This window comes from Odocoileus virginianus, chromosome 3 (assembly GCF_023699985.2).
Source record: "Odocoileus virginianus isolate 20LAN1187 ecotype Illinois chromosome 3, Ovbor_1.2, whole genome shotgun sequence".
Classification (NCBI taxonomy): domain Eukaryota; kingdom Metazoa; phylum Chordata; class Mammalia; order Artiodactyla; family Cervidae; genus Odocoileus; species Odocoileus virginianus.
In genome coordinates, this window is record NC_069676.1 from 71,379,279 (window position 1) to 71,392,774 (window position 13,496).

Genomic DNA, 13,496 nt, shown 5'->3' on the forward strand with positions numbered 1-13,496 from the left:
CTGTGAAAAAATTAATTTCTACTGCTTAAGTTTCCCAGCCTGTGGCGTTTTGTTATGGCAGCTCTAGCAAACTAATACATTTTTCAAAGTAGGAGGAATAACTACCAGTATGGTTTGATAAAGTATGTCTCACCGTGGTCACCAATTTTCAGGAAAAGGATAAAGGTGGCATGTTTTGCATTTTAGTGTCAGCTTAGGCTTGTGGGCCGGAAAAGGCGATGGCAGCCCACTCCAGTACTCTCGCCTGGAAAACCCCATGGACGGAGGAGCCTGGTGGGCTGCGGTCCATGGGGTCCCTGAGTCGGACACGACTGAACGACTTCGCTTTCACTTTTCACTCCCATGCACTGGAGAAGGAAATGGCAACCCACTCCAGTGTTCTTGCCTGGAGAATCCCAGGGATGGGGGAGCCTGGTGGGCTGCCGTCTATGGGGTCACACGGAGTCGGACACGACTGAAGCGACTTAGCAGCAGCAGGCTTGTGGGCAAGCAACATTCAGGGTTCTGTGGAGAGGAGAGAATCCTGACAGAAGTCTGATTGAGACAGAGTAGAGGGTGGGGAATGGGCAGTTGTGAATACTTGGTCAAGCGGTAAATCATGCTGATATGTGTACCCTTGATAGGCTGTGATGAGAATGGCACTTCAGGTTGGTTTGTTGTCTTTCTCCCTCAGTACAGTCCTAAAGAAACCAGACAAATCTAAAATGAGACTATTCTACAAAATATCTGACCACTATTTCTCAAAACTATCAAGGTTATAAATAACAAGAATAGCCTCAGAAACTGTCATAGTCAAGAAGAGCCTGAGGAGACGTGACTATTAAATGAAATTCAGTAGCGAAAACAGAATCCTAGACCAGAAAAAAGACCGTAGTTAAAAACTAAGGAATTCTGAATAGAAAAAAAGGGATTACATAAAAACTAAAAAAAATTCTGAATAAAATGTGGCCTTTGGTTAGTAGTAACTGATACTGGTTCATTACCTGATAAATGAGCCGTAGTAACTTGAAATGTTAGTAATAGGTACAACTGGGTGTGAGATATAGGGGAATTCTGTACACTATCTTCACAATGTTTCTGGAAATCTATATTGATTTTAAAGTAAAAAAAAGACTATTAAAAATAACAATAAATGAAAACAGAATCTCAATTGTACATTTCAGACAAGATAGCAAAATTCGATTGCTAAAAAGTTCAAATAGGCTTTGAAATGCTGTTCTATTATAAAACATGATGTAACTACCACCTTAGGGGATTGTGGCTTTGGTAGAAAATTTAAGCATTTACCAAATTTAAACATTTACCAAATTCTACAAAAGTGATATTTATTTACTGTATGCGAAGTGCCAGTCAATCCAGAGATTAGGATGCTAACTCATGTGCATTTACTTCAAGAACATTTTTTTCCCTGCAAGTCCCTAAATATTTGACCCTCATCAATTACTCCTATACCCGGACCTTCACAGTTTATCTTCAACCCCATGATTTTCAGGGCCTTTCCTTCAGGTTAGGATCCCTTATTGCTGTGAATGTTATCACCCTCCTTGTGTACCTTACTAATGGGCTGATGCATTATTCTACTTATTTAGACAATTATTTTTGCATTTTTAAAGTATGTATGTTATCAAATAAAGGGCTCACTGCCCAGCACCCACAGAGGCCAATAGTATGGCACTGGGTTTGAGAAAAGAAGAAACTTTATTGTGAGGTCAACCAACAAGGAGGCAGAAGACAAGGCTCCAATCTATCTCCTGACCTGGGGTGCAGTCAAACTTTTGAGTTATGGGAGAGCGGCTGGTATGCAGAGGTGCTGGCAGCGCAGATTTCCACTGCAGGGCTCTGGAACTTGATCATGCATGGTCAGCTGTGGGAGAGGGGCTTCCGCACTGGATCTTCCTGGGCAAATGACCCTTTGGAAAGGGTTCAGCATTGAGGTTCTAGTCATGTTCCCTTCTTTTGGTTTCTTTGGGAGTGGGAAAAGGAGAAAGTTTAGTTTTGGATGTTTCTTGAGATAAACATTTTCTACTCTGTGCATCCCTTGCCTGCATGACTTGCAGTTTTGTTCTGTTGTCTCTGAAAAGCAACAAAGTATCTTGTTAGCAACAGGAAAGGGCCATTTCGAGATTGATTCTGTAGTTACCTATATATTCATAACATAAATAAATGCAGTCATATTATAAGTATCCAATCTTTTCCCTACACAAAATTCCAATAGCAGTAGGAACAAAGTCTGTTTCACATAACTACTGTTATTCTACTTTACTCAAATAAAAAAGTTACTTTTATTTCTGCCTCTGGTAGCAGTCCCTCCATGTGCAAAGAAATGAATGCTGATTTTATTTGAGTGTCAGGAAGTATTGTCTCTTTGCAGTATTTCCACTGATGAAAATACTTTTATGAACCATGGTCAAATCATACCTATCTTCCACGTAAGAAATCACCCTGTAAGGATACTGCAGAAATAAGCTTTTGTGATCATAGACTTGAAAACTTTATCACGCTCTTAGCTTGGCATTTGTATTTAATTCTGCCTTGCTTTGAATAAAAAAAAAATTCTACTTTCTTAAGGATAATCTAAAAGGGAAATAAGAAGAAAGCTGACCCGTCAAAAGATAGTCATTTGATTTTACTGGCTATTTGTCATATTTTTTGCTCACTTCATAATTAAAATCTGATTGCTACAGGAAAAAATTATCTCCCAAGAAAAATTATGTTATTAGTTGATAGATTTCTTTATTCTTTGAAAAATGGGTTAATGCTGGCAAGTTTGAACTATTACAGTTATAGAATTTTATTTTCCCTAAGTTCAATAATTTAATGTGACTAGCCTTTTGGAAAATGAATATAATATTTCAGTAGCTCAGAAACATAATCTGTATGTATGTATTACACTTACAGTTTAATTAGAAAACTAATGAGGTGCAATTGCCAGTCTGATTGGTGAGGAACTGGTATGGTAAATTTCTGTTAGCAGATTTGAGTATTTCTCTTCCAGCTCTGCATTCACCCAACCTCAGGATATAGGGATTATTACATTGGACAGCTGCCATCCTAGTCTTTGGAAACCATCCTTCTGTAAAACCACCAAATTAATTATAGCTCAAAATAAGGGAGTACTGGAAGATTCAACTACTTGTGAATTTACCTTAGAGGAGCAAACTGTAGAACAGATGACTATGGCTATTAATTAGATGTAAGTGAATTAGCAGAAATAAATTTTAGTAGATACTATTATTTATCTAGAATTTACATTTTTATAAGGGAGTGTATGTAGATACATGTATTTTTAATATATTTTTAAGTATTACTGATAATAGAAGAGGCACACATTTTCAGTGTCATTAACTCTGCTTTTGAAATTAGAAGCATTTGTCACCTTTCTAGGCAATTCACAAGCTTGTTGAAGCAAATACACTGTCACTCATACTGTTTTCTTTCAGCATTAGTGACCTCTCATGATTTACAGCAAATTCATGTTTTAAATCATTTTCCACACTTACCTTCCACTGTCTGAGTCTCATTCTCACAAACATCATAAATTCTAATGATAATCCTATCAAATGTAGCACTTGAATTGATGGAATGAGTCAGCAGTCTCATTGGTTGTTGTGAATAAAACCAACATGTCATTGTTAGAATTCATTTTGGTATTATTAAGTTCCATTATCTATATAACATATTTTAAATCTAGTCAACAAAAGACAAGATGATTTTTACTTTTTTTCGCTAAAAACTAGCAAACTTGTTAATACTAGTTAAAACTTAAGACAGTAAAGCCTAATCAGAAATTCCAGTAAATGCACCAGTATTTACTTACTAATGAAATAAGTAAAGACAAAAACATTATTAATAAACATAGCTACCATGGAACAGGCACTGTGTTCATGGTTTACCAGATTATCCTTTTGATAAAGTCTGTAAATTATTACTGCCATATATTTAAGTCATGAAGATTAGAGACCAAGAAGCTTAATAATTTGCCCAAAAATACAAATATACTGAGTACTGAAATTGAATTTGAACCTCGGACCCCTGACTGCAAAACCATGTCTTATTTTGCTGGACTACAATTTAAGGACCTATGAATGAACAATGCTTTCCATGGGGAAAAAAGGGAAAATTGATGAAAAAGTGTGTAAAAATTAACTTGAAACAAAATTCATTGTTAAAAAACCATGATTCATAATTTCTATACTGCAAAATAACCCAATACTGCAATTATTCCATAATAAACTTTTTCCCCAAAATGACCTCTGCTATTGAAAAAGATTGATATGTAAAATTGAAATAGTGTTAGAAAAAAATGTCATTTTTCCTATTAGATTCTATATATTATGTTCTCTTTTGCCTCACTCTTACTCTCTCTCTCTCTCTCTCTCTCCGTGTGTGTGTATATATATATATATTAGTGCAGCAGTGGAATTATTTTTTGCAGTAGTTGCTTTGATCACTAACTACTTGAGATGGAGCAGGCAAATTAGAAGAGGAAATAGCCAAAAAGTTCAATGAAAGGTAGATTGAGCCAACTGAAGATCAATCCACAATGAAGGTTAAGGGCTCTGAGTAGATAACATAAATCAATAGAAAATATGATTGGACTTTGAAAAGTGTGATTTTTCAAGCTACTTTTCAGGAAACTATCCATTGTGTCAATTAATAACTCTGCATTTATTTCTGGAAGTCTGCAGGTGGTATATTCTTGATCTTCTTTATCATATTGCCACTTTCAATCCCACGTGTCCCAAACATGTTGTATAAACTTCCATTCCAAGATCTGGGTTTTAACAAACATTTGAGCTCCTACTATGGGCAGAGTAAAAGTGCTAGGTGCTGATGATACATTGGGACAGTCATTTAGCATGGTCACAATTAGCCCATAGTCAGCCCATAGCCAATGTTGAGTGAATGATCAGAAATCCCAACAGATCATGTCAATACACTAAATAGTCCTACAATATAGCCCAAATACTAGGTGCTGTAGAAGTCCTGTGTTACCTAATCATGAATGATATATGAGTTTAAGTTACTGATTAAAGATGACAGAGATTAAGCATCCTTCATCTCTAACCCATGACTGGTTCTCTTGTGGTATTCTTTAGTTGCTAAGTCATGTCTGACTCTTTTGCAACCTCATGGATGACTGTAGCCTGCCAGGTTCCTCTGTCCAATGGGATTCCCCAGGCAAGAATACTGGAGTGGGTTGCCATTACCTTTTAGATTTTAGAATAGACATGTGCTGTGTACTCATACTTTTTTTACTTGATGTGAAAAGTCTTCCTGACCCAAGGAGTGAACCCGTGTCTCCTGCATTGGCAGGCAGATTCTTTACCACTGAGCCACATGTCCAGTCCCTGGTTCTCTTACAGAAATTTCTTTCAGAACTAATCCCTGTTACTTAAGAATGCTATCCCTCAAAAGTCCTTTTTTGAGTGGATTTGGGGTTTTGAGTGTGATGCACTCTGTTTCTTTCTGGTTGAGTGTTACATTGGACAGGCTTTGGTTCCCTCTGGTTTAGAGTGGGGACAATAATTGTGCTTACCTAATAATTTGGTGTGAGAATAAAATGGATGTATGTGTGTGTGTGGCAGCAAGAATTATTATTAGCCTATATTTACATAGTATGGCTAGTTTTCAATGTTTACTTGAATAGACTGATTAGCTGCTTAGGTCAATGGTTCAAAAAGAAATAGAAGATAACCTCAAACATATGGGAATCATGCACACCCACACAGGTTAATCTTATTTTGAATATGAAATCTTAAATATATTAAATGAACTGAAATTCACGTGAACCTCAATCTTTGACAATCCTTAGAGAAACGGAGATCACCTTGTTTTTCATTAGTAAAAGCAAAACTTTCATATTTCTGTTCTGAAGAGCATTGTAGAGGACATTTGTCATTGTTATTTAATATTGTTTTGGGAAAAGGAAACAATATCCATCATTCCTTTTGACTATAGTTAAGGCATAGAGTGAAAAAGTGTGGATACATGAGCGCATGTCCATTCTAAAATCTAGGATCCTAAAACAGACTCTAAGTAACTAATAGGAAAATTTGAAAAGTCTATAATTTTTTTTCTATTTATAATCTCTTTGCATGCACTATGGTTTTTTATAGCTCCAGAAAATATATGCATTTCCATGATGACATATGCTATTCAAAATGCTGAATTTCACAAAAGCATGTGAGTTAGACTCTTCTCTAGCAAGACATTTCAACTTGAGGCAGATTATTGATTTGGTTCTGTCCATGGATGTGTCAGAGTGTCTGTGCACTATTATAAATCCTATTAATACTTGATATGTACACATATACATTTTGTAGTTTTTAATTTTCAACAGATTCTAGGATAACATGGCTATAAGTGGTTAAAAATAGCTATCATAAAAGGCATTTTCACAATTGCATCCAATAAATGAAATTGTCGGCCTTAATAACTTTTCTTTTGCCTTTGCTTCTTTAGCTCTTGCTGCATAACCAAGCAGGTAAAACTTAGCAGCCTTCCCTTTTTTATTTCAAGTCTATGAACTGGTTGACTGTATCTCCTGCTCTTCCTCAGTATTGGCTGGGAAGTTTGGACTTGTTCATGTGCAGTGGTCACCTCGTAGCTAAGAGCTGACGGGTCTAGGATGATGTTGAATGGGCTAACTTAGTTCTTCTCCACATGATTTCCCATCTTGTAGCAGTCTAATGTAGACATCATCTCATAGCATAGAAGGTATGCAAAAGAAGTATAATTGTCCAAGTCTATTGTGAAGTCACTAATGGTATCAATTTTTAATTACCTAATTGACCAGAATAGTTAAATGGTCTCCAATTCTATGGGAATGCAAGATCACCTGAATATTCATTGGAAGGACTGATGCTGAAGCTGAAGCTCCAATACTTTGGTCACCTGATGCAAAGAACTGGCTCCTTAGGAAAGACCCTGATGCTGGAAAAGATTGAGAAGGGGACAACAGAGAATAAGATGGTTGGATGGCATCACCAACTCAATGGACATGAGTTTGAGCAAACTCCAGGAGTTGGTGATAGACAGGGAAGCTTGGCGTGCTATAGTCCATGGGGTTGCAAAGAGTTAGACATGGCTGAGCGACTGAACTAAACTGAACCAAACCAGATCATCTTAGCTGCCTCCTGAGAAACCTGTACCCAGGTCAAGAAGCAATAGTTAGAACCGGACATGGAACAACGGACTGGTTCCAAATTGGGAAAGAAGTGTGTCAAGACTGTATATTACCCTGCTTATTTAACTTCTATGCAGAGCACATAATGTGAAATGCTGGGCTGGATTACTCACAAGCTGGAATCAAGATTGCCAGAAGAAACATCAATAACTTCATATATGCATGTGACACCACCCTTATGTCAGAAAGCAAAGAGGAACTAAAGAGGCTCTTGATGAAAGTGAAAGAGGAGAGTGAAAAATCTGGTTTAAAACTCAACATCCGCCCGCCCCCCCCCCCCCTACAAAAAACATCATGGCATCTGGTCCCATCATTTCATGGCTAATAGATGGGGAAATAATGGAAATAGTGACAGACTATTTTCTTGGGCTCCAAAATCACTGCAGACGGTGACAGCAGCCATGAAATTAAGGCAGTTCCTCCTTGGAAGTAAAGCTATGACCAACCTAGACAGCATATTAAAAAGCAAGGACATTACTTTGCTGACAAAGCTCCATATAGTCAAAGCTCTTGTCTTTCCAGTAGTCATGTACAAATGTGAGAGCTGGACCATAAAGAAGGCTGTGAGCCAGAGAGCTGATGTTTTCAAACTGTGTGTTGGAGAAGTCTCTTGAGAGTCCGTTGGACTGCAAGGAGATCAAACCAATGAATACTAAAGGAGATCAACCCTGAATGTTCATTGGAAGGACTGAAGCTGAAGCTCCAATTACTTTGGCCACCTGATGTGAAGAGCTGACTTACTGGAAAAGACCCTGATGCTGGGAAAGATTGAAGGCAGGAGGAGAAGGGGAGGACAGAGGATGAGATGGCTGGATGGCATCACCGACTCGGTGGACATGGGTTTGAGCAATCTCTGGGAGATGGTGAATGACTGGGAAGACTGGCATGCCACAGTCCATGGGGTCACAAGGAGTCGGGCATGACTGAGCAACTGAACAACAACAGCAGCAATTCTATGGGTAGGACTCTGCTAAACGGCAAAGATGCAGAGAGGGCATAAGTTGGTGCCATCAATGCAATGAAACTACCAGAACTCGTTATGTTGTTGTAAACGAATAAGTCCAAATCTTGAACAACTGAGGCACATGTCAGAGATTTATTTCTCCACTATTGCAGTCACTAGTAAATATAACTTCGTGGAGGGTCCATCTCAATTCAAAATGATATGCAGCATTTTTGTTAAAGGAGAATCACAGAAAACAGTCTGAATTTCCTTCGTGATGGGACTAATTAACTGGACTGCCTGCATGCTCAGTTGCTTCAGCCATGTCCAATTCTTTGTGAACCTGTGGGCTGTAGCCCACCAGATTCCTCTGCCCATGGAGTTCTCCAGGCAAGAATACTGGAGTGGGTTACCATGCCCTTCTCCAGGGGATCTTCCTGACCCATGAATGGAACCCTTGTCTCCTGTGTCTTTTGCATTGCAGACAGACTCTTCACCTCTGAGTCACCTGGGAAGCCTGATTAAGTGAATTTTGGCATATCTATTTCATTGGATCTGTATAGATTAAAAAATTAATTAGGAAAACTGCTGATATGTATGTATGTGAGATACATATTTAGAAGATACATAAAAGGATGAACCCTGGCATAAGAAAAGGAAAAAATATACAAACACATGTGCATAGAGCCTTCATATGTGTTCATAAGTATCTAAAAGTGTAGACAAAAAGGGAAAATAGTAGTATGGAAATAAGTTGGGAGAAAACCAGGATTCAAAGGAAGTCTTCTCAGAGAATATCTTTTATGAGTTTTGAAATTTGAAGCACACCGTTTTACTAGTTAGTGATAAATAAGTAATAAAAAAAATGAAATAAGAATTATAAAAAAAGAAGACAAAAGAGCATTGATTGTGGTCAGATATATACATTCTAATCCTGAAGTACATTTTTATTGGTGAGAGCTCAATCAACCTACATTAACTTTTGTAAACTCGGGTTTTCCCTTTTAAAGGTAAAGGATAACAATACCTCCCCGATAGAGTTGTTGTGAAGTTTAAATGGGATAATCCACGTAATGCACTTTGTTATTTGACACATGTGCCCAACTCTTTGTGACCCCATGAACTATAGCCTACCAGGCTCCTCTGTCCATGGGTTTTCTAGGCAAGAATACTGGAATGGGTTGCTGTTTCCTCTTCCAGGATTTAACACATAGTAGCTGGTTAATCGGTTTTCCCAGGTAGCTCAATGGTAAAGAATCTGCTGCCAGCGCAGGAGATGCAGGTGCAATATCTGGGTCAGGAAGATCCTCTGGAGAAGGAAATGGCAACCCACTCCAGTATTCTTGTTTGGGAAATCCCATGGACAGAGGAGCATAGTGGGCTCTAGCCCAAGAATCAGACGTGATTTAGAGACTGGGTACAGCTGCTTAATAAGTTCAATATTCTTGTTGCTACCACCGTTCATTTCATTACTTAGTTATAAGAGGTCAATTGTGAAATAGCTAAAGTGCAAGTCAAGTAGGATTTCCACTGAGAATATTTTTCTAGGTTGTTCTTTCTTCTCACTCTTCTTAATGCCTTGCTTAGAATTTAACCTTTAATTGTTGTAGATTATTTTAATATTTTTTGGGAATACAGAGAGATGTAAGTCAGAAAGAGAAAGGCAACTACTGTATATTAACACATATATATGGAATCTAGAAAGATGGGACTGACAGTCCTATGTGCAGGGCAGCAAAGGAGACACAGACATAAAGGACAGACCTGTGTATTCAGTGGGAGAAGGAGAGGGTAGGGTGATTTGAGGAAATAGCATTGAAACATACATTACCATAGGTAAAAGAGATAACCAGGGCGAGTTTGATGCATGAAGCAGGGTTCCCAAAGCCGGTGCTCTGTGGCAACTAGAGGAATAGTGTGGGGAAGGAGGTGGGAGTTGGGATTCAGGATGGAGGGGACACATGTATACCTATGGCCAGTTCATATTGATGTATGGCAAAAATGATCACAATGTCATGAAATAATTATCCTTCTGTTAAAATAAATACATTTTAAAAACAAATGTGGCAGTACATTGAGCTCCATAGAGACAGCGCCGGGGCAAGTGAGAGCCGGACGGGCACTGGGCGACTCTGTGCCTCGCGGAGGATAATTAAACATGGGCAAAGGAGATCCTAAGAAGCTGAGAGGCAAAATGTCATCATATGCATTCTTTGTGCAAACTTGCCGGGAGGAGCACAAGAAGAAGCACCCGGATGCTTCAGTCAACTTCTCAGAGTTTTCTAAGAAGTGCTCAGAGAGGTGGAAGACCATGTCTGCTAAAGAGAAAGGAAAATTTGAAGACATGGCAAAGGCGGACAAGGCCCGTTATGAAAGAGAAATGAAAACTTATATCCCTCCTAAAGGGGAAACAAAAAAAAAGTTCAAGGATCCCAATGCACCCAAGAGGCCTCCTTCGGCCTTTTTCTTGTTTTGTTCTGAGCATCGTCCAAAAATCAAAGGCGAACATCCTGGCCTGTCCATTGGTGATGTTGCAAAGAAACTGGGAGAGATGTGGAATAACACTGCTGCAGATGACAAGCAGCCTTATGAGAAGAAGGCTGCTAAGCTGAAGGAAAAGTATGAAAAGGATATTGCTGCATACCGAGCTAAAGGGAAGCCTGATGCAGCAAGAAAGGGAGTTGTTAAGGCCAAAAAAAGCAAGAGAAAGAAGGAAGAGGAAGATGAGGAAGATGAAGAGGATGAGGAGGAGGAAGAAGATGAAGAGGATGAGGAGGAGGAAGAAGATGATGATGATGAATAAGTTGGTTCTAGCGCAGTTTTTTTTTTCTTGTCTATAAAGCATTTAACCCCCCTGTACACAACTCACTCCTTTTAAAGAAAAAAAATTGAAATGTAAGGCAGTGTAAGATTTGTTTTTAAACTGTACAGTGTCTTTTTTTGTATAGTTAACACACTACCGAATGTGTCTTTAGATAGCCCTGTCCTGGTGGTATTTTCAATAGCCACTAACCTTGCCTGGTACAGTATGGGGGTTGTAGATTGGCATGGAAATTTAAAGCAGGTTCTTATTGGTGCACAGTGCAAATTAGTTATATATGGGGATGGTAGTTTTTTCATCTTCAGTTGTCTCTGATGCAGCTTATACGAATAATTGTTGTTCTGTTAACTGAATACCACTCTGTAATTGCAAAAGAAAAAGAAAAAAAGTTGCAGCTGTCTTGTTGACATTCTGAATGCTTCTAAGTAAATACAATTTTTTTTATTAAAAAAATAAAAAAATAAAACCAAATGTGACCTTTGCTCTCTTTCTGATATCTTCCCATTTTAATATTATTGAAAAGTCAAAATCAACAATGAAAGCATGGCATACAGTAACTGAATTTTTGATATCATGTTAGAATTCTCAGTTACTCCTTCCTTGTGTTGGCTACATGCAACAAGTGAATTCTAGAAACTTGTAGAAAAATCATTGTGATGATATTAACCTTTCTAATGGGGGGACTTTGAGGTTTATGGTTTATTTGTTTGTTTGAGGATCTCAGAAGTTTCAGATGTTGCAAGTGTTAGATAATACCATGATATTCTTCACTGAAGAGGTCTTTAATTTTTTATAAAAACAGACACACTGACATTTTGTTTGAAAGCTTGTGCTCTGGGGATTTTGTTTATTAGTCTGGCAAGTCTTTGTTGTTTGTCTGTTTTAAATAATAGAAGTCTATTCCCACCCTAGTCAAAAAATTGAACATTTATTAATAAATGACATCAAGGAATTAACATGAATTTTGCTAATATCAGTGTGAGTACCTAAGAAATATTCATAATTTCAAGATGCTTACCAAAGTTTTATTGAGGAAGAGTAGTGATCAGAATTTGCTTATACTAGGCTATAACATACTATACTATGTATACTGTATAAATTCTCTCATAAAAAATAAGTATGGTAAATTCTTGATAATTTTTGAACCTGAGTTATATGTTTTGTAACTTTGAGGATAAAATTCTTCAGATTGACACTTTTTTTTAAACTAGGAAAATTCTGTATTTAGATTACATTTATCATTCTAATTCAACTTTCAAAAAACTCAACCTTGAACTTTTTGTGCTCAATGTTTCAGGTGTGTGATATATGCAAGAAAGCCACCTTTAGGGCTCCTTTAGAATCCCCTGAAAAGAAAAGCATGATTCTACATAAATATGTTGACATAAGAGTATACATTTATTTGTTTACTTTGTGTTCAGATAAAATGGTAAAAAAAAAAAAAAAAAGACTGAGTTGTAACCTTATTTAACACATTTCAATTTTTCAGAAAAATGCCTTTTCTTTGTCCTTGTCCTATCTGGCAGAACATGTGACACATCTTCTGCAGGGTTTCCCTAGCCACCCATCCCCTCCCCAGAATACAGATATTTTTTCATGTACGTTTTCTACAACAACACTTAAAGTATTTTATGATTATTACCTGTTGTATTGCCAGCATTGGCAAATATTTGTTGAATGAATAAGTGATTAACATAGAAACAAACACTGCTTTTAAGATCCGGGAAACCCGAGGGATGAAGTTGTACCTGTCTAGTCTGCTGCTCGATGCGTCCTAGTATATAGGATCATTTAAAAACATTAGAGATCAAACCTTGACTTCTAAAACATAAACACATTCATCTAAAGCCTGATCTACCCTGTGAAGCAGCCATATTATAACGTGTCACGGCTTAGAAAATATTATTCTAGTTTTGTGCCCAAGCCTGTTTTCTACATAACAGGTAAGGTACACTCAGTGATACTTTCTGGTCTCCAACACCATCTTCTTTACTGTTGAACTTCCATGTTTTACAAAGGACAATCTTGTGTCAAATCATGTTAATTGTACTGACTTCTTGTTAAACACTGACATAAAGAAAAGATGAAGGTAATTTACCAATACTTGCAGCCTAAGATGTTTCATGCATAAGCATTTCTAGTCTCTTTGTTATTTATCTTGTTAAGAGTAAAATGAACATTGATGTAAACGAGGAAGAGTTTTACACTCTAAAAATGAAGCAAATGCCATGTAGAGCATAAACAAGGAAACTTCAATATGTAACCAACAGTGCATATCTGTCAAGGAAGAATTCATTGCATATTAATCACAAACTGGATTTTATAATGGTTTATACTTGTTTCAAAGTCCTATTTTTGCAACCCCCAAGTTATTAATGTTTTTTTCTGATTTAATTGGATTTCTTCCAGTACACCTCAGAATAGTGAGCAAGATTTCTTCTTTTTTCTTTATGTGGTAAAAGTAACATAAATAGCAGGTATTAATATGAAGATTTTCCTTCATCCATCCTTAAAATTTTAACTGAAAGTTTCCTCCCTGTATT

At 37.3% G+C, this 13,496-nt stretch overlaps 1 protein-coding gene across 1 annotated transcript; it reads left to right on the top strand.

Annotated features, from left to right (window-relative positions):
- Positions 1-10,203: 10,203 nt before the first annotated feature.
- On the top strand, positions 10,204-11,031 carry LOC110137221 (high mobility group protein B1). Its single transcript, XM_020893490.2, has one exon. The coding sequence runs from the start codon at positions 10,291-10,293 to the stop codon at positions 10,933-10,935; it is 645 nt and encodes a 214-aa protein (XP_020749149.2). The 5' UTR covers positions 10,204-10,290; the 3' UTR covers positions 10,936-11,031.
- Positions 11,032-13,496: the final 2,465 nt, after the last annotated feature.

Coding starts and splice junctions, on each gene's coding strand:
- LOC110137221 (XM_020893490.2), top strand. CDS start 10,291: ATGGGCAAAGGAGATCCTAAGAAGCTGAGAGGCAAAATGTCATCATAT.